The sequence below is a fragment of the Gigantopelta aegis genome, chromosome 6, assembly GCF_016097555.1.
Source record: "Gigantopelta aegis isolate Gae_Host chromosome 6, Gae_host_genome, whole genome shotgun sequence".
NCBI lineage: Eukaryota > Metazoa > Mollusca > Gastropoda > Neomphalida > Peltospiridae > Gigantopelta > Gigantopelta aegis.
In genome coordinates, this window is record NC_054704.1 from 57,813,197 (window position 1) to 57,836,465 (window position 23,269).

The 23,269-nt window shown below is 36.0% G+C and overlaps 1 protein-coding gene across 2 annotated transcripts in view; it reads right to left on the minus strand.

The window, feature by feature from the left end:
• The window catches only part of LOC121376330 (pumilio homolog 3-like), a 43,920-nt gene that overhangs the window by 15,518 nt on the left and 5,133 nt on the right, over nucleotides 1-23,269 (minus strand). For both annotated transcript variants that reach the window (XM_041504175.1, XM_041504176.1), the window contains exons 3-9: nucleotides 11,614-11,734; nucleotides 10,213-10,336; nucleotides 9,584-9,659; nucleotides 7,442-7,535; nucleotides 6,396-6,462; nucleotides 3,319-3,388; nucleotides 2,098-2,202 (exon numbers count right to left, since the gene is read on the minus strand). In XM_041504175.1, coding sequence (XP_041360109.1) covers nucleotides 2,098-2,202; nucleotides 3,319-3,388; nucleotides 6,396-6,462; nucleotides 7,442-7,535; nucleotides 9,584-9,659; nucleotides 10,213-10,336; nucleotides 11,614-11,734 — 657 coding nt within the window. The remainder of the gene's footprint in view (nucleotides 1-2,097; nucleotides 2,203-3,318; nucleotides 3,389-6,395; nucleotides 6,463-7,441; nucleotides 7,536-9,583; nucleotides 9,660-10,212; nucleotides 10,337-11,613; nucleotides 11,735-23,269) is intronic.

The following is a 23,269-nucleotide window of genomic DNA, read 5'->3' on the forward strand; positions in this document are numbered from 1 at the left end:
GATCTGATATTGGTTATATACTAGTGGAAAAAAGTAACTGTGTAACCTAAAAAATCGGATGAAAATAAAACCGCTCAATATTTTAGCCTGATGTTTTGTACATGTTACCAGTGAATGCACCGCCACACAATAGCTGGGTCAATGCCGTATTTGCACGTGCAGTTTTGCTTCTGGGACATGAACATGTTTTTCCCATTTTTTTCTCCCAGCATGTTACTTTTCAAGTTTTTGTCGACTTTTCAACTGTCGGGTCATTGCATGCCAACCGGGGGTATAGAAAAGCAGGTTATTTCTGTTGAAAATTGTAGCAGAGCAATGCCCAGGCTAAACGAAAATGACCGCCTTCGCGCAATTGGCATGATCCAGGCTGGTATGCGCCATCGCGCTGTCGCTACGCAATTTGGTGTACACATAAACAGTATTCAGGCTTTGTGGAGACGTTATCAACATGTTGGTAATGTCAGAGACCAACAACGTGCAGGCCGTCCACGCGTGACGTCACGACAGCAGGACAACCACATCAGACCCGTGCACCTCAGGAATCGATTCCAAACGGCAAGTCTGACAGCGCGGACCATTCCTGGATTGCGTGCCATTAATCCCAGAACTGTACGGAATCGATTACGTGAACATGATATCCGTCCGCGACGCCCGGCTGTCCGTTCAGTTTTGCTAAGACGTCATCGTGTAGCACGTTTGGCTTGGTGTAGAAGACACTTGCACTTTAATCGCCGTGACTGGGCGGGTATACTGTTTACGGACGAGTCCAGGTTTCACTTGGACAGCAGTGACAGCCGTTCAAGAGTGTATCGTCATGTTGGAGAACGTTTTAGTGACGCCTGTGTTGTGGAGCGACGTGCATTTGGCGGAGGCAGTGTCATGGTTTGGGGTGGCATCACGTCAACTGGACGAACACCTCTTGTGGTCATCGATGGCAATTTGAACGCTGTACGCTACCGTGACGACATTATTCAGGCTCACGTCATCCCATTTGTGCAAGGACAGCAACGTCACATCACGCTTCAGCATGACAATGCTAGACCTCACGTCGCCCGGGTGGTAATGGATTTTCTAGCACAGCAGAACATCAATGTGTTGCAGTGGCCTGCGGTCTCACCCGATCTTGCACCAATCGAGCACGTCTGGGATGAGATGCAACGTCGTGTACGTGCACTGCCTAACCAGCCGCTGACGTTGAGAGCACTTGGTCAGACGTTAGTACAGATCTGGAACGGCATTCCCCAGGCATTCTTCAACAATTTGGTAGGCTCTATGAGGCGACGGTGCCAGGCCTGCATCGACGCAAACGGTGGCCATACGCGCTATTAACTTTGTGCACTGTTTTTTTACCCCCCATGTCTTTCATCCCCAATACCGATGAAATGACGGATGCTGTGACATTTTAAATGAATTGACGTTTTGCTTAATTGCCTAATAAATAATGCTATATGATCATTTTATCGTTTTATGTCTTGAAATTATGTTTTTATTAACATGATAACCATACACAGTTACTTTTTTCCACTAGTATATATTCCTTACAATTTTACTCTGTTTTCCAAGAAATTCAGCCTCCTGACCTAAATTTTAACGTGAAATCTGTCAACACCAGGTTTGAAAAAGTAAAGTTTGTTTTATTTAATGACGCCACTAGAGCACATTGATTTTTTATCATATCATCGGCCATTGGACGTCAAATATATGGTCATTCTGACACTGGGTTTTTATTTTTTTTAGAGGAAACCCGCTGTCGCCACATAGACTACTCTTTTACGACAGGCAACAAGGGATCTTTTATTTGCGTTTCCCTACAGGTAGGATAGCACAAATCATGGCCTTTGTTGAACCAGTCATGGATCACTGGTCGATGCAAGTGGTTTTACACCTACCCATTGAGCCTTACGGAGCACTCACTCAGGGTTTGGAGTTGGTATCTGGATTAAAAATCCCATGCCTCGACTGGTATCCGAACACAGTACCTACCAGCCTGTAGACCAATGACCGATGGTCACACCAGGTTTGATGTTAATTAACAGTTTCACTTAATTTTTTACAGTGACCATAAGACAAATAATATAATCACTTTTAAAGTAGTACCTTGAAGAGTGTAAAACTAGGTCCATAGAACTCCTCCATAATGGAAAGTCTTTGGGCTGCATTAGCATATTCATTGTAGGCCAACTCTAAAATCTCTGAAGCTTCCTGAAAAATGAATACATACCATAGTCATCAAGAGCAATGCAACAATACAACCATACTACCAGTAACTAAAAGTACCTTAATATTAAATCATTAATAGATACTTATATGAAATACCAAGATTACAATAAACTCCATTTAAGTGGTATGGCCCGCCCCGTTATTGCATTTTGCTGCCCTCCTTTCACGTTCTGCAGCACCCTCCTTTATTTTACTGGACCCCTCTTTACTTTCCCACAACCTTCTATATTTTACAGCACATCTCTGCTATTTCCAAATGCACACTCCCCCACCCCCCAAATTTTTTGTTAAAAAATCAGTCTGCACACTGGACATCAAAGGAAACAAGCTGCGTTGTGTATGTAAAAGCAACTGATGAAAACTTTAGTAGCTGATGACAATTACTATAATGTAATTTAACAGCCTCTATTTTGTCCCATACCTGTATTCATTTGTATGTTTGATACACACAATAAAAGCCATATTTTATTTGAGCAATGAAAACATTTAATTTGTTATCGATTAGGCAATCTCCGACTGAAAAATCACTTATTTGACGCCAAATTTGTCAAAATTGTCAGTCTGTCTTTATGTCCTCAATTACAAAGGAGGGCGACAAAATGCAATAGCGGGGCTTAAATGGAGCAGCGAGAATACTGATCTCTTCTAAATATTTGGTTGAAACTATTTTATTGCTGTTAAAAAAAAGCAGTGTTAAAGCCTCTCCCAACATTTTATAATATGAATATTTTACAAGCAATAGCTTGTTCCAAATGTACTAATGAAGAGGTGAAATAGAAGGAAGAGAAGGTAGAGAGGATGAACAGGTTATTATCTTTACCATGACATATTATTTAGAATGTCAATGATTAATTAACCTCAAAATGTTTGCTATTTATAATGAAGTTAGCATTAGTTTTTGGATACTGAGGTTTGGGTCACCAAATAGTAAAATGTTACGACGACAAAAATGTGTGTGCAGGTGATGGGGGATCAAAAAACGGTTCAAATATCACACAAGGCATAAATAATTGAAACAAAACAGAAACATAACAGACTGCCATTTTAACCAGATCTGAACCACTATGCAGGGACCAGTTGACCAACATAAATACTTACTCTGTGTCTGACCAGCTTTCGAACTTTTCCATGAAACTGCTTAATCACAAAACTTCTTTGTTGTTTTGTCCTGTATACAAACAAAAATAAATATTTTAAAAGTGGTTTTCACACAATTTTTAAAAGTGACAGACCCAAGTTTTTAAATACTATGATGTATTTATCACTATTAAAGCCATTTTTAATTATTTAAGTTAGAAGTACTTACATTTTATTATTTAGAATATTAATTTTCATACACATGAAGTGGTTTTGGTCATCCAGGTTTTGGTAATACCAGGCTTCGAAATTCACGACGGCTCCACGGCATTTGCCGTACTGCCTTGTGCCTTTGCCGTGATGCCTCAAAAATACCACTTACTTTACGGCTATGAATAACCATGCCCTTTTAAATACCTCCCGTGGTGCCCCTTTTGTGTATGTTTTTTTTTTTTAAACTTGTATAACCCTAACTTTTATTTTATAAGGCCTAGTGTTTGTATACAGTTTCTTGGTCATGTATTATAATTGCACATCGAACATAACAAATGATAAATTACAGTTGAAACGTACAGTGTTACGGGAAAAAAAACCCACCGTAAATTGCCGAAAGTTTTAACGTCGTACATTGATTAGTGTAAAAAATAATATAGAGTTACATTTTACCAAATGACAATTGATCTTAATTTTATTAATTACATTTTGTAAAAACAAAATGGTATGCTAAATCAGTGAACCATGTTGAAGGAAAACTATCGAACAAAGAACCAACAGCTACACATACTCAGAGGTGTGAGACCTAACCTTTGGCACATGTTAATTGTCTGTTGGGGTTTATTGGCCATGGTGGTGGATACTGCTTGTTACTGCTAATACTGGCCATGGTGGTGGATACTGCTTGTTACTGGCCATGGTGGTGGATACTGCTTGTTACTGGCTATGGTGGTGAATACTGCTTGTTACTGGCCATGGTGGTGGATACTGTTTGTTACTGGCCATGGTGGTGGATACTGCTTGTTACTTGCCATGGTGCTGGATACTGCTTGTTACTGGCCATGGTGGTGGATACTGCTTGTTACTTGCCATGGTGGTGGATACTGCTTGTTACTGGCCATGGTGCTGGATACTGCTTGTTACTGGCCATGGTGCTGGATACTGCTTGTTACTGGCCATGGTGCTGGATACTGCTTGTTACTGGCCATGGTGGTGGATACTGCTTGTTACTTGCCATGGTGGTGGATACTGCTTGTTACTGGCAATGGTGGTGGATACTGCTTGTTACTGGCCATGGTGGTGGATACTGCTTGTTACTGGCCATGGTGGTGGATACTGCTTGTTACTTGCCATGGTGGTGGATACTGCTTGTTACATTCCATGGTGGTGGATACTGCTTGTTACTGGCCATGGTGGTGGATACTGCTTGTTACTGGCCATGGTGCTGGATACTGCTTGTTACTGGCCATGGTGCTGGATACTGCTTGTTACTGGCCATGGTGGTGGATACTGCTTGTTACTTGCCATGGTGGTGGATACTGCTTGTTACTGGCCATGGTGGTGGATACTGCTTGTTACTGGCCATGGTGGTGGATACTGCTTGTTACTTGCCATGGTGGTGGATACTGCTTGTTACTGGCCATGGTGGTGGATACTGCTTGTTACTGGCCATGGTTGTGGACACTGCTTGTTACTTGCCATGGTGCTGGATACTGCTTGTTACTTGCCATGGTGCTGGATACTGCTTGTTACTGGCTATGGTGCTGGATACTGCTTGTTACTGGCTATGGTGCTGGATACTGCTTGTTATTGGCCATGGTGGTGGATACTGCTTGTTACTGGCCATGGTGGTGGATACTGCTTGTTACTGGCCATGGTGGTGGATACTGCTTGTTACTGGCCATGGTGCTGGATACTGCTTGTTACTGGCCATGGTGCTGGATACTGCTTGTTACTGGCCATGGTGCTGGATACTGCTTGTTACTGGCCATGGTGCTGGATACTGCTTGTTACTGGCCATGGTGGTGGATACTGCTTGTTACTGGCCATGGTGGTGGATACTGCTTGTTATTGGCCATGGTGGTGGATACTGCTTGTTACTGGCCATGGTGGTGGATACTGCTTGTTACTGGCCATGGTGGTGGATACTGCTTGTTACTGGCCATGGTGGTGGATACTGCTTGTTATTGGCCATGGTGGTGGATACTGCTTGTCACTGGCCATGGTGGTGGATACTGCTTGTTACTGGCCATGGCTGAACGAACTTGTAGCATGTTATATCAAGTTTTCTAGTTAAATGATCAGTTGGAAGAAATTGTTTTGGATAATGGCCATCTTGTTCCGGAAGTTGAGTATCCAGATTAATGAACACATTTATATAGTGGAGAGTTTGTTTTGTATGTCGGTGTCCGTAAGGTGGAGTTTCTGGACTACTGGAGTCCAGATTATCCAGGTCTCACTGTATATGAATGTCAAAATTATATAATAATTAACCATTTCTCAGGGTTCAAATTAGCAACCTGTGAAAAGCATTCCATCTTTTAGACCTAGCAGTTGAAATGTAAATTGACAAATCCACCAGCCCCCACACTCTGCTAGTGAATGCTTGGTCTGGGCTAGTGGAAATTATCAAATCCATTACTATAATACATAGAGCACTAGCCAAAGCTTCTTTCAGGGCTAGTGACTTTCTCAAACATTTGTTGAACACCTCCTTCCATCAAATTAATTTACAGATCATTTATCAAAGAAACAATGTATTGTATATATAATTATCCAATCTGCTGCTTTGCTTGTGCTTGTTATATTTCAATTCCATAATACTTTAAAATATCTCTCAGAGGTCCTAATTTCTCAAAGCATCCCAGACTTTTCCTTTTTTTTCAGCAGGAGATATTTTTTTTGGCCTTTTATTGTAAAAGAACTGTTTGTTTAATAAATGCAAATTATAATATAACTCTAAAAATCACTGCACTATAACTGGGGGTGGAGATGAATAATAGCATTAAAAATATAATATATTTTAATTAATAAATGCACCTTTTCCTAACATAAATAATTGTCAGTGAACATACTATTCACTACTGATACACTTGATAACTTACCCATATTTAAGAAGCTTTCGTATCACAAACTTTGCATACTTGGATTTGCACATTCCAACAATATTGTCTGAAAATAATAAATATTTGCCGATTTACAGTAAATTTTTTGAAATTATCTGATAATTTTTGCTTTTATCAATACATTTTTATTTGATCATGATCTGTAACAGGCCTCGAAAAATTGTGTGAATGAATGTTTCGCTTGAACATTGTTCACACAACCCATTTTAATAAAGATCTTAAAAATATCATTTGTCACTGTGTTTATATAATGATACATTTGTAATGGGTTACGCAAAATGAAATGGGTTACCTGAAAAAACAATTGTGCAAGCCATATTTTGGTGACGCAAACGTTCAAGTCTCAGAGGCCTGTTGTAATAAGCCATGAATTAAGAATCAATGAATGTTTGACAAAAACTCCGCATCAAAAATACATTGGCTACTAGGTGTCAAACAAAGGTAAATGCAACAATGAAGACCATAAAATAAGATACTGGATTAACATTGGGTAATACTTATTAGTCAAAATGTCAGCTGCTGATGTAGAATTGTGGAAGTAACTTTCATCAGTTTGTCAACAAATTTGTCTCAACTATTCATGACCATCGGGCTTTTAAAAATTAAAAATCTGTGTGACCCCATTTATTGGTAACGCAGAAATAAATCCATGTAACCCATTTCCTTTTTATGTAAATGATGTTACGCTAGCAACGTGCAAACGAAACAACTGTTTTTGCAATTTTCAGAGGCCTGCATGTCACATTTTCAGCACTGGTGCCAAGTTTTCATATTTAACAATATGTTAGTTTTTCCCATTCAGCTCCCTTTCTCATAAACGTAAGTCCCAGATCTATCAAAATTAAGTTATATTGCATGTGTGAATGTCCAATTACAGTTGATTATTATGTTCATTTCAATTAAAAAAACAAAACAAATACACATAAATTGATCAAAAATTATACATTAAAAATGAATTTTGTATATTCTTAATACTGTGAGAAAACTACAATGAATTACAATTTAAAATTGATGTCATATATTACCTTTAAGTTCCTCCATAATACTGGTTCTCTGCTCGTTACTTCCAAACTGCACAAGACACTGAACAACACGGGCAGTGTCATGAGCCAATGCAAACTGAAAGAGCAAAAAGATATTAGATGTTTAACACATGGTCTATCTGCAGATCAAAACCATACCCAATACCTGAACACAGAATAACTCCTCACAGAATCTTAACATACATACCTCATACATCTTTCCTGAAACCATCTTAAATAACTCCTCACAGAATCTTAACATACATACCTCATACATCTTTCCTGAAACCATCTTAAATAACTCCTCAAAGTATTTTAACATACATACCTCATACATCTTTCCTGAAACCATCTTAAATAACTCCTCAAAGAATCTTAACATACATACCTCATACATCTTTCCTGAAACCATCTTAAATAACTCCTCAAAGAATCTTAACATACATACCTCATACATCTTTCCTGAAACCATCTTAAATAACTCCTCAAAGAATCTTAACATACATACCTCATACATCTTTCCTGAAACCATCTTAAATAACTCCTCAAAGTATTTTAACATACATACCTCATACATCTTTCCTGAAACCATCTTAAATAACTCCTCAAAGAATCTTAACATACATACCTCATACATCTTTCCTGAAACCATCTTAAATAACTCCTCAAAGAATCTTAACATACATACCTCATACATCTTTCCTGAAACCATCTTAAATAACTCCTCAAAGAATCTTACATACATACCTCTCATACATCTTTCCTTTTAACATACATACCTCAAATCTTTCCTGAAACCATCTTAAATAACTCCTCAAAGAATAACATACATACCTCATACATCTTTCCTGAAACCATCTTAAATAACTCCTCAAAGTATTTTAACATACATACCTCATACATCTTTCCTGAAACCATCTTAAATAACTCCTCAAAGAATCTTAACATACATACCTCATACATCTTTCCTGAAACCATCTTAAATAACTCCTCAAAGTATCTTAACATACATACCTCATACATCTTTCCTGAAACCATCTTAAATAACTCCTCAAAGTATCTTAACATACATACCTCATACATCTTTCCTGAAACCATCTTAAATAACTCCTCAAAGTATCTTAACAATACATACCTCATACATCTTTCCTGAAACCATCTTAAATAACTCCTCAAAGAATCTTAACATACATACCTCATACATCTTTCCTGAAACCATCTTAAATAACTCCTCAAAGAATCTTAACATACATACCTCATACATCTTTCCTGAAACCATCTTAAATAACTCCTCAAAGAATCTTAACATACATACCTCATACATCTTTCCTGAAACCATCTTAAATAACTCCTCAAAGAATCTTAACATACATACCTCATACATCTTTCCTGAAACCATCTTAAATAACTCCTCAAAGTATTTTAACATACATACCTCATACATCTTTCCTGAAACCATCTTAAATAACTCCTCAAAGAATCTTAACATACATACCTCATACATCTTTCCTGAAACCATCTTAAATAACTCCTCAAAGTATCTTAACATACATACCTCATACATCTTTCCTGAAACCATCTTAAATAACTCCTTAACATACATACCTCATACATCTTTCCTGAAACCATCTTAAATAACTCCTCAAAGTATCTTAACATACATACCTCATACATCTTTCCTGAAACCATCTTAAATAACTCCTCAAAGAATCTTAACATACATACCTCATACATCTTTCCTGAAACCATCTTAAATAACTCCTCAAAGAATCTTAACATACATACCTCATACATCTTTCCTGAAACCATCTTAAATAACTCCTCAAAGAATCTTAACATACATACCTCATACATCTTTCCTGAAACCATCTTAAATAACTCCTCAAAGAATCTTAACATACATACCTCATACATCTTTCCTGAAACCATCTTAAATAAATCCTCAAAGAATCTTAACATACATACCTCATACATCTTTCCTGAAACCATCTTAAATAACTCCTCAAAGAATCTTAACATACATACCTCATACATCTTTCCTGAAACCATCTTAAATAACTCCTCAAAGAATCTTAACATACATACCTCATACATCTTTCCTGAAACCATCTTAAATAACTCCTCAAAGAATCTTAACATACATACCTCATACATCTTTCCTGAAACCATCTTAAATAACTCCTCACAAAGCTTGCGCCTTTTCTCATCTGGCAATTTGTGTCTACAAAACCAAAACGATAAACAATGTTTAACAATATACCGTAGCTTGTTTAATAAGTGGCCACTAGCTGTCTAACGTATGGACACTACAGCATTTAACTCAGGAATCTGAGAAGAAACCTGCTGATTAGCAGTAAGAATTGTGTTTTCCTATAGCTGTAGACAGAACAGAATATATCTCTGGTGTGACTACAAGGAGAAAACGAACTCAGGCTTCTTGTTTTGAAAATCCTCAAGGACCTGCACAAAAGGAATGCCACATGAGGTGATAATTTAATAGTAGACACAGACTTGCTATGTCCTAGACAGAGGTAAGAGTAGCAGCAAATAGTTGAGAAAAAGATGCAGATGTCATTTACACAACAGAAAATCAAATCATGTCAAACACAGTTGTGATTATCTCTGTTAACAGCTGATCCATTGATAACTAGAAAACTGCATCTGTGTTTAGTATTATCATTTAAACATTAAGCCATATACACTTTGAAAACTCAGGTCAACTAGAACATATCAGATATATATAAAACACAAAACAAAATCAGGTAGAATGAAACCTTCTCATTTCTTCCCACACAAACTTGGCTTTCTTGATAATTTCAAAGTTGTTCTTCGTCATCTTTCTTTCATGTCTTCTCTCTTTCCAGGATAATTCTTTCAACTTTGGTTTCTTCATAGCAACTGAAAATTTAAAAATATCAGTTAAAGGGATGCTCACACAAGGCTTTTGGACTGGTATGCATATTCAACGATATATAATACACATTATTGCTTAATATCAACAAGTATAATCATATTAATAAATAAAATAAATAATAAAATGGTTAAATGTGACGGCTATTATATATAATGGGCGCAGTCATTTTGTACCATCTCAGTGAATGTCTTCTGGCGAGCCAGTGGTTATGTAATACTTAACGTGTCATGTCAGGAATTAGTCTTAGAACTGAAAAAAACAAAACGTACCTGATTTTTGCGGATGCATCGCAATGTTCTGTAATAATATTCATCCCAGTAAGTCAGCAATAAGTATATATTATTTTATAGTCCCCAGTCAATGTGTTGAGACACTAAAAATGTGTGCCTCTTTTATTAAGGGTACTGTGTGATAACCGTGCGGACACCCCTAAAATCGTAATGAACATTATCAGCTGTCCTGCTTTATTACTGTAAATAATTCTGTAAAACCCTTAATTAAGTATATTTTCCCATCTAAAATCACAAAACTGACCAATTACGTAGTCCCAAAGAAAATTATCACTTGGGTATCATTAGTGGTCATTTTTGGTCCAATGTACCCTACCAATAGGCCTAATAATATGCATTTTTTCTTTGGATTTTTTAAGAGAGAAAAATACTATAAATCCATTTCGTTCTATTGATGCAAACTGAAATATATTTAGTTAAATAGTGTGTTATACTATCAAGTCATTCATGTTGTCAAACAAGTCAGGTTGATGAAAGCGCCGTGTCATAAATTAGAGCATTTGTTTACACTGTGCATACAGGAGTTGGTTGGAGCTGATGTTACTTCGCCCAAGCTATAGCACCGGACGCCACAAAAACGAAACAAAATGGCTGCCCCCAGTTAGAAGGAATAATCATGGTTTTTTAATAACTCTTAAATTACGCCGTTTTCATTTGTTAAAGTGTCAGTATGTGTTGGTGGTCTGGGTATGCATCTTTCCAACACATAAAGCTCTTGTTGGAGTTGACTCGCCCTTTAACATGTATTGTCTTAAAACGACTTAACTGTTCTATTATATGCTTTACAAATTAATTTCCTCAAAATGGTAAAAACACTCCACTGACATGACATGTAATGTAGCACAGAACCAAGATGCATATTAAACTACTAAATTTTATCACTATTAAAAAAACAATCAGCACTGAATTACTGCACACCATGTTGCCTGTACATGTCAGTGGATATCAGTTTTATATTTAATTATCCTGACCTGTACTTTCATCTGGGAAGGCAGATACATCCATTTTTCTTTTGCTGCCTGCCTTACTTGTGTTCAGTTTACTTTTACTTCTTAGAATTTTCAACTTGCTTGCTGCATTCTTTATGTGGACCTACAGGTCAATAAAGACAAAATACTTAATTACACAATTAAAAAACATTAACATAAACAAATATTTATGCTTGAAACATGCAAACAAGATGGTGGAGATAGCAGTTAGTGGTGAACAGACAAACGTGTACATGGTAATAGGAGTTAAAACATCTCCAGGGGTTCTAGAATTGAAATGTTTTTCACTTGCCATGGGGCCAATGGATTTGAAAATTCACTGGCCATGGTTGAAAATTCACTTGCCCAATTTTAACTGTTGATAATAAAAAAAAAAAAGTAAATGAAAATAATTAACTTTTCAATGTACGTTGTGCATACAGAGATCATGTGTTTAATCAGTCTGTCAATTTACATTATAGATAGGCTAATTAGGCATAATACTTTACAGTTTGTCAGAAAAACTTGCAAACAATATTCATCAGTTTAGAATATTTATTTAAAGTTACCTATTACAACAATTAATAGCATTAAAACAAATATTTTGTCACTTATGAATGGGAATTCCTCCCTCCCCCCTTTATTAGCAAAAAGTGTGCATGTATTACAGTTTATGGCTCACAAACACACACCCACAAATTAGTAAACTTTTAATGTAGATACTTTGTAATATTTATCTATTTTAAGTATTTAATGCAGGGGACAATATTTCGATATCTGATGTAACTGGAAGTCGGTTCACGTGAATTTTACCTAGGTAACCAATTGTTCAGTTACGTGAATTTTACCTAGGTAACCCATTGTTCAGTTACGTGAATTTTATTTGCAAAACTCTGTGTTACCCGATTGACATAACTTCTGAAACATAGTTACCCTCATGGACCTAACTTCTGAAACACAGTTACCTTGATGGACATAACTTCTGAAAGATAATTACCCTGATGGCAATAACTTCTGAAACATAGTTACTGTGATGGACATAACTTCTTAAAGATAATTACCCTGATGAACATAACTTCTGAAACATAGTTACTGTGATGGACATAACTTCTGAAAGATAATTACCCTCATGGACATAACTTCTATAACATAGTTACCTTGATGGACATAACTTCTGAAACATAGTTACCCTCTTGGACATAACTTCTGAAACATAGTCACCCTGATGGACATAACTTCTGAAACATATTTACCCTGATGGACATAACTTCTGAAACAGTTACCCTGATGGACCTAACTTCTGAAACATAGTTACCTTCATGGATTTAACTTCTGAAACATAGTTACCCTCATGGACCTAACTTCTGAAACATAGTTACCTTGATGGACCTAACTTCTGAAACATAGTTACCCTGATGGACCTAACTTCTGAAACATAGTTACCCTGAAGGACATAACTTCTGAAACAGTTACCTTGATGGACCTAACTTCTGAAACATAGTTACCTTCATGGATTTAACTTCTGAAACATAGTTACCCTCATGGACCTAACTTCTGAAACATAGTTACCTTGATGGACCTAACTTCTGAAACATAGTTACCCTGATGGACCTAACTTCTGAAACATAGTTACCCTGATGGACATAACTTCTGAAACATAGTTACCTTGATGGACCTAACTTCTGAAACATAGTTACACTCATGGACCTAACTTCTGAAACATAGTTACCCTCATGGACCTAACTTCTGAAACATAGTTACCTTGATGGACCTAACTTCTGAAACATAGTTACCTTGATGGACCTAACTTCTGAAACATAGTTACCCTAATGGACCTAACTTCTGAAATATAGTTACCTTGATGGGCATAACTTCTGAAACACAGTTACCTTGATAGATATAACTTCTGAAACATAGTTACCTTGATGAACATAACTTCTGAAACATAGTTACCCTGATGGACATAACTCCTGAAACATAGTTACCTTGATAGATATAACTTCTGAAACATAGTTACCCTGATGGACATAACTTCTGAAAGATAGTTACCTTGATGGACCTAACTTCTGAAACATAGTTACCCTAATGGACCTAACTTCTGAAACATAGTTACCTTGATGGACATAACTTCTGAAACATAGTTACCTTGATAGATATAACTTCTGAAACATAGTTACCTTGATGGGCATAACTTCTGAAACACAGTTACCTTGATAGATATAACTTCTGAAAGATAGTTACCGTGATGAACATAACTTCTGAAACATAGTTACCTTCATAGATATAACTTCTGAAACATAGTTACCTTGATAGATATAACTTCTGAAACATAGTTACCCTGATGAACATAACTTCTGAAACATAGTTACCTTGATAGATATAACTTCTGAAACATAGTTACCCTGATGGACATAACTTCTGAAACATAGTTACCTTGATAGATATAACTTCTGAAACATAGTTACCCTGATGGACATAACTTCTGAAAGATAGTTACCTTGATGGACCTAACTTCTGAAACATAGTTACCCTAATGGACCTAACTTCTGAAACATAGTTACCTTGATGGGCATAACTTCTGAAACATAGTTACCTTGATAGATATAACTTCTGAAACATAGTTACCCTGATGAACATAACTTCTGAAACATAGTTACCTTGATAGATATAACTTCTGAAACATAGTTACCTTGATAGATATAACTTCTGAAACATAGTTACCTTGATAGATATAACTTCTGAAACATAGTTACCCTGATGGACATAACTTCTGAAACATAGTTACCCTGATGGACCTAACTTCTGAAACATAGTTACCTTGATGGACCTAACTTCTGAAACATAGTTACCCTGATGGACATAACTTCTGAAACATAGTTACCTTGATGGACATAACTTCTGAAACATAGTTACCCTGATGGACATAACTTCTGAAACATAGTTACCCTGATGGACATAACTTCTGAAACATAGTTACCTTGATGGATATAACTTCTGAAACATATTTACCTTGATGGATATAACTTCTGAAACAGTTACCTTGATGGATATAACTTCTGAAACATAGTTACCCTGATGGACATAACTTCTGAAACATAGTTACCCTGATGGACATAACTTCTGAAACATAGTTACCTTGATGGACATAACTTCTGAAACATAGTTACCTTGATGGACATAACTTCTGAAACATAGTTACCTTGATGGATATAACTTCCGAAACATAATTACCCTGATGGACATAACTTCTAAAACACAGTTACTCTGATGGACATAACTTCTGAAACATAGTTACCTTGATGGACATAACTTCTGAAACATAGTTACCTTGATGGACATAACTTCTGAAACATAGTTACCTTGATGGACATAACTTCTGAAACATAGTTACCTTGATGGACATAACTTCTGAAACAGTTACTCTGATGGACATAACTTCTGAAACATAGTTACCTTGATGGACATAACTTCTGAAACATAGTTACCTTGATGGACATAACTTCTGAAACACAGTTACCTTGATAGATATAACTTCTGAAAGATAGTTACCGTGATGAACATAACTTCTGAAACATAGTTACCTTGATAGATATAACTTCTGAAACATAGTTACCTTGATAGATATAACTTCTGAAACATAGTTACCCTGATGAACATAACTTCTGAAACATAGTTACCTTGATAGATATAACTTCTGAAACATAGTTACCTTGATAGATATAACTTCTGAAACATAGTTACCCTGATGGACATAACTTCTGAAACATAGTTACCCTGATGGACATAACTTCTGAAACATAGTTACCTTGATGGACATAACTTCTGAAACATAGTTACCCTGATGGACATAACTTCTGAAACATAGTTACCCTGATGGACCTAACTTCTGAAACATAGTTACCTTGATGGACATAACTTCTGAAACATAGTTACCCTGATGGACATAACTTCTGAAACATAGTTACCTTGATGGACATAACTTCTGAAACATAGTTACCCTGATAGATATAACTTCTGAAACATAGTTACCCTGATGGACATAACTTCTGAAACATAGTTACCCTGATGGACATAACTTCTGAAACATAGTTACCCTGATGGACATAACTTCTGAAACATAGTTACCTTGATGGATATAACTTCTGAAACATAGTTACCTTGATTACTTCCATAGTTTGATGGACATAACTTCTGAAACATAGTTACCTTGATAGATATAACTTCTGAAACATAGTTACCTTGATGGACATAACTTCTGAAACATAGTTACCTTGATGGATATAACTTCTGAAACATAGTTACCTTGATGGATATAACTTCTGAAACATAGTTACCCTGATGGACATAACTTCTGAAACATAGTTACCTTGATAGATATAACTTCTGACATAACTTCTGAAACATAGTTACCCTGATGGACATAACTTCTGAAACATAGTTACCTTCTGATAGATATAACTTCTGAAACATAGTTACCTTGATGGATATAACTTCTGAAACATAGTTACCCTGACCCTGACATAACTTCTGAAACATAGTTACCCTGGACATAACTTCTGAAACATAGTTACCCTGATGGACATAACTTCTGAAACATAGTTACCTTGATGGACATAACTTCTGAAACATAGTTACCTTGATGGACATAACTTCTGAAACATAGTTACCCTGATGGACATAACTTCTGAAACATAGTTACCCTGATGGACATAACTTCTGAAACATAGTTACCTGATGGACATAACTTCTGAAACATAGTTACCCTGATGGACATAACTTCTGAAACATAGTTACCTTGATGGACATAACTTCTGAAACATAGTTATGAGTTACCCTGATGGACATAACTTCTGAAACATAGTTACATAGTTACCTTGATGGACATAACTTCTGAAACATAGTTACCCTGATGGACATAACTTCTGAAACATAGTTACCTTGATGGACATAACTTCTGAAACATAGTTACCTTGATGGACATAACTTCTGAAACATAGTTACCCTGATGGACATAACTTCTGAAACATAGTTACCCTGATGGACATAACTTCTGAAACATAGTTACCTTGATGGACATAACTTCTGAAACATAGTTACCCTGATGGACATAACTTCTGAAACATAGTTACCTTGATGGACATAACTTCTGAAACATAGTTACCCTGATGGACATAACTTCTGAAACATAGTTACCTTGATGGACATAACTTCTGAAACATAGTTACCTTGATGGACATAACTTCTGAAACATAGTTACCTTGATGGACATAACTTCTGAAACATAGTTACCCTGATGGACATAACTTCTGAAACATAGTTACCCTGATGGACATAACTTCTGAAACATAGTTACCTTGATGGACATAACTTCTGAAACATAGTTATGAGACATAACTTCTGAAACCTTGATGGACATAACTTCTGAAACATAGTTACCCTGATGGACATAACTTCTGAAACATAGTTACCTTGATGGACATAACTTCTGAAACATAGTTACCTGATGGACATAATAACTTCTGACATAAAACATAGTTACCTTGATGGACATAACTTCTGAAACATAGTTACCTGATGGACATAACTTCTGAAACATAGACTGATAACTTCTGAAACATAGTTACCTTGATGGACATAACTTCTGAAACATAGTTACCTTGATGGACATAACTTCTGAAACATAGTTACCTTGATGGACATAACTAACTTCTGAAACATGTTACCTGATGGACATAACTTCTGAAACATAGTTACCCTGATGGACATAACTTCTGAAACATAGTTATGAGACATAACTTTACATAGTTACCCTGATGGACATAACTTCTGAAACATAGTTACCTTGATGGACATAACTTCTGAAACATAGTTACCCTGATGGACATAACTTCTGAAACATAGTTACCTTGATGGACATAACTTCTGAAACATAGTTACCTTGATGGACATAACTTCTGAAACAGTTACTCTGATGGACATAACTTCTGAAACATAGTTACCTTGATGGACATAACTTCTGAAACATAGTTACCTTGATGGACATAACTTCTGAAACATAGTTACCTTGATGGACATAACTTCTGAAACATAGTTACCTTGATGGACATAACTTCTGAAATAGTTATACTTCTGAAACATAGTTACCTTGATGGACATAACTTCTGAAACATAGTTATGATGGACATAACTTCTGAAACATAGTTACCTTGATGGACATAACTTCTGAAACATAGTTACCCTGATGGACATAACTTCTGAAACATAGTTACCCTGATGGACATAACTTCTGAAACATAGTTACCTTGATGGACATAACTTCTGAAACATAGTTACCTTGATGGACATAACTTCTGAAACATAGTTACCTTGATGGACATAACTTCTGAAACATAGTTACCTTGATGGACATAACTTCTGAAACATAGTTACCTTGATGGACATAACTTCTGAAACATAGTTACCTGATGATGGACATAACTTCTGAAACATAGTTACCTTGATGGACATAACTTCTGAAACATAGTTACCTTGATGGACATAACTTCTGAAACATAGTTACCCTTCTGATGGACATAACTTCTGAAACATAGTTACCTTGATGGACATAACTTCTGAAACATAGTTACCTTGATGGACATAACTTCTGAAACATAGTTACCCTGATGGACATAACTTCTGAAACATAGTTACCTTGATGGACATAACTTCTGAAACATAGTTACCTTGATGGACATAACTTCTGAAACATAGTTATAGTCTACCTTGATGGACATAACTTCTGAAACATAGTTACCTTGATGGACATAACTTCTGAAACATAGTTACCCTGATGGACATAACTTCTGAAACATAGTCTACCTTGATGGACATAACTTCTGAAACATAGTTACCTTGATGGACATAACTTCTGAAACATAGTTACCCTTGATGGACATAACTTCTGAAACATAGTTACCCTGATGGACATAACTTCTGAAACATAGTTTGATGGACATAACTTCTGAAACATAGTTACCTTGATGGACATAACTTCTGAAACATAGTTACCTTGATGGACATAACTTCTGAAACATAGTTACCCTGATGGACATAACTTCTGAAACATAGTTACCTTGATGGACATAACTTCTGAAACATAGTTACCTTGATGGACATAACTTCTGAAACATAGTTACCTTGATGGACATAACTTCTGAAACATAGTTACCTGATGGACATAACTTCTAGTTACCATAGTTTGATGGACATAACTTCTGAAACATAGTTACCTTGATTAACTTCTGAAACATAGTTACCTTGATGGACATAACTTCTGAAACATAGTTACCTTGATGGACATAACTTCTGAAACATAGTTACCTTGATGGACATAACTTCTGAAACATAGTTACCTTGATGGACATAACTTCTGAAACATAGTTACCTTGATGGACATAACTTCTGAAACATAGTTACCCTGATGGACATAACTTCTGAAACATAGTTACCCTGATGGACATAACTTCTGAAACATAGTTACCTTGATGGACATAACTTCTGAAACATAGTTACCTTGATGGACATAACTTCTGAAACATAGTTACCCTGATGGACACCCTGATGGACATAACTTCTGAAACATAGTTACCCTGATGGACATAACTTCTGAAACATAGTTACCTTGATGGACATAACTTCTGAAACATAGTTACCTTGATGGACATAACTTCTGAAACATAGTGATGGACATAACTTCTGAAACATAGGACATAACTTCTGAAACATAGTTACCTTGATGGACATAACTTCTGAAACATAGTTACCTGAAACATGATGGACATAACTTCTGAAACATAGTTACCTTGATGGACATAACTTCTGAAACATAGTTACCTTGATGGACATAACTTCTGAAACATAGTTACCTTGATGGACATAACTTCTGAAACATAGTTACCCTGATGGACATAACTTCTGAAACATAGTTACCTTGATGGACATAACTTCTGAAACATAGTTACCTTGATGGACATAACTTCTGAAACATAGTTACCCTGATGGACATAACTTCTGAAACATAGTTACCCTGATGGACATAACTTCTGAAACATAGTTACCCTGATGGATGGTTACCTTGATGGACATAACTTCTGAAACATAGTTACCTTGATGGACATAACTTCTGAAACATAGTTACCTTGATGGACATAACTTCTGAAACATAGTTACCCTGATGGACATAACTTCTGAAACATAGTTACCTTGATGGACATAACTTCTGAAACATAGTTACCTTGATGGACATAACTTCTGAAACATAGTTACCTTGATGGACATAATGAAACATAGTTACTGATGGACATAACTTCTGAAACATAGTTACCTTGATGGACATAACTTCTGAAACATAGTTACCTTGATGGACATAACTTCTGAAACATAGTTACCTTGATGGACATAACTTCTGAAACATAGTTACCTTGATGGACATAACTTCTGAAACATAGTTACCTTGATGGACATAACTTCTGAAACATAGTTACTTGATAGACATAACTTCTGAAACATGTTACCCTGATGGACATAACTTCTGAAACATAGTTACCTTGATGGACATAACTTCTGAAACATAGTTACCTTGATGGACATAACTTCTGAAACATAGTTACTTGATTGATGGACATAACTTCTGAAACATAGTTACCTTGATGGACATAACTTCTGAAACATAGTTACCTTGATGGACATAACTTCTGAAACATAGTTACCCTGATGGACATAACTTCTGAAACATAGTTACCTTGATGGACATAACTTCTGAAACATAGTTACCTTGATGGACATAACTTCTGAAACATAGTTACCTTGATGGACATAACTTCTGAAACATAGTTACCTTGATGGACATAACTTCTGAAACATAGTTACTTGATAGACATAACTTCTGAAACATAGTTATGATGGACATAACTTCTGAAACATAGTTACCTTCTGAAACATAGTTACCTTGATGGACATAACTTCTGAAACATAGTTACCTTGATGGACATAACTTCTGAAACATAGTTACCCTGATGATGGACATAACTTCTGAAACATAGTTACCCTGATGATGGTTACATAACTTCTGAAACATAGTTACCTTGATGGACATAACTTCTGAAACATAGTTACCTTGATGGACATAACTTCTGAAACATAGTTACCTTGATGGACATAACTTCTGAAACATAGTTACCCTGATGGACATAACTTCTGAAACATAGTTACCTTGATGGACATAACTTCTGAAACATAGTTACCTTGATGGACATAACTTCTGAAACATAGTTACCTTGATGGACATAACTTCTGAAACATAGTTACCTTGATGGACATAACTTCTGAAACATAGTTACCTTGATGGACATAACTTCTGAAACATAGTTACCTTGATGGACATAACTTCTGAAACTTCTTGATGAAACTTCATAGTTACCTTGATGGACATAACTTCTGAAACATAGTTACCCTGATGGACATAACTTCTGAAACATAGTTACCCTGATGGACATAACTTCTGAAACATAGTTACCCTGATGGACATAACTTCTGAAACATAGTTACCTTGATGGACATAACTTCTGAAACATAGTTACCTTGATGGATATAACTTCCGAAACATAATTACCCTGATGGACATAACTTCTAAAACACAGTTACTCTGATGGACATAACTTCTGAAACATAGTTACCTTGATGGACATAACTTCTGAAACATAGTTACCTTGATGGACATAACTTCTGAAACATAGTTACCTTGATGGACATAACTTCTGAAACATAGTTACCCTGATGGACATAACTTCTAAAACACAGTTACTCTGATGGACATAACTTCTGAAACATAGTTACCTTGATGGACATAACTTCTGAAACATAGTTACCTTGATGGACATAACTTCTGAAACATAGTTACCTTGATGGACATAACTTCTGAAACATAGTTATGAGTTACCTTGATGGACATAACTTCTGAAACATAGTTATAGTTATAGTTACCTGATGGACATAACTTCTGAAACATAGTTACCTTGATGGACATAACTTCTGAAACATAGTTACCTTGATGGACATAACTTCTGAAACATAGTTACCTTGATGGACATAACTTCTGAAACATAGTTACCTTGATGGACATAACTTCTGAAACATAGTTACCTTGATGGACATAACTTCTGAAACATAGTTACCCTGATGGACATAACTTCTGAAACATAGTTACCCTGATGGACATAACTTCTGAAACATAGTTACCTTGATGGACATAACTTCTGAAACATAGTTACCTTGATGGACATAACTTCTGAAACAGTTACTCTGATGGACATAACTTCTGATAGTTACCTTGATGGATAACTTCTGAAACATAGTTACCTTGATGGACATAACTTCTGAAACATAGTTACCTTGATGGACATAACTTCTGAAACATAGTTACCCTGATGGACATAACTTCTGAAACATAGTTACCTTGATGGACATAACTTCTGAAACATAGTTACCTTGATGGACATAACTTCTGAAACATAGTTACCTTGATGGACATAACTTCTGAAACATAGTTACCTTGATGGACATAACTTCTGAAACATAGTTACCTTGATGGACATAACTTCTGAAACATAGTTACCTTGATGGACATAACTTCTGAAACATAGTTACCTTGATGGACATAACTTCTGAAACATAGTTACCCTGATGGACATAACTTCTGAAACATAGTTACCTTGATGGACATAACTTCTGAAACATAGTTACCTTGATGGACATAACTTCTGAAACATAGTTACCTTGATGGACATAACTTCTGAAACAGTTACTCTGATGGACATAACTTCTGAAACATAGTTACCTTGATGGACATAACTTCTGAAACATAGTTACCTTGATGGACATAACTTCTGAAACATAGTTACCTTGATGGACATAACTTCTGAAACATAGTTACCTTGATGGACATAACTTCTGAAACATAGTTACCTTGATGGACATAACTTCTGAAACATAGTTACCCTGATGGACATAACTTCTGAAACATAGTTACCCTGATGGACATAACTTCTGAAACATAGTTACCTTGATGGACATAACTTCTGAAACATAGTGATGGACATAACTTCTGATAGTTACCCTGATGGACATAACTTCTGAAACATAGTTACCTTGATGGACATAACTTCTGAAACATAGTTACCTTGATGGACATAACTTCTGAAACTGATACATAACTTCTGAAACATAGTGATAGATATAACTTCTAGATGGATAACTTCTGAAACCTGATGGACATAACTTCTGAAACATAGTTACCCTGATGGACATAACTTCTGAAACATAGTTACCTTGATGGACATAACTTCTGAACATAAACATAGTTACCTTGATGGACATAACTTCTGAAACATAGTTACCTTGATGGACTTCTAACTTCTGAAACTTACCTTGATGGAAACTTCTGAAACATAGTTACCTTGATGGACATAACTTCTGAAACATAGTTACCCTGATGGACATAACTTCTGAAACATAGTTACCTTGATGGACATAACTTCTGAAACATAGTTACCCTGATGGACATAACTTCTGAAACATAGTTACCTTGATGGACATAACTTCTGAAACATAGTTACCTTGATGG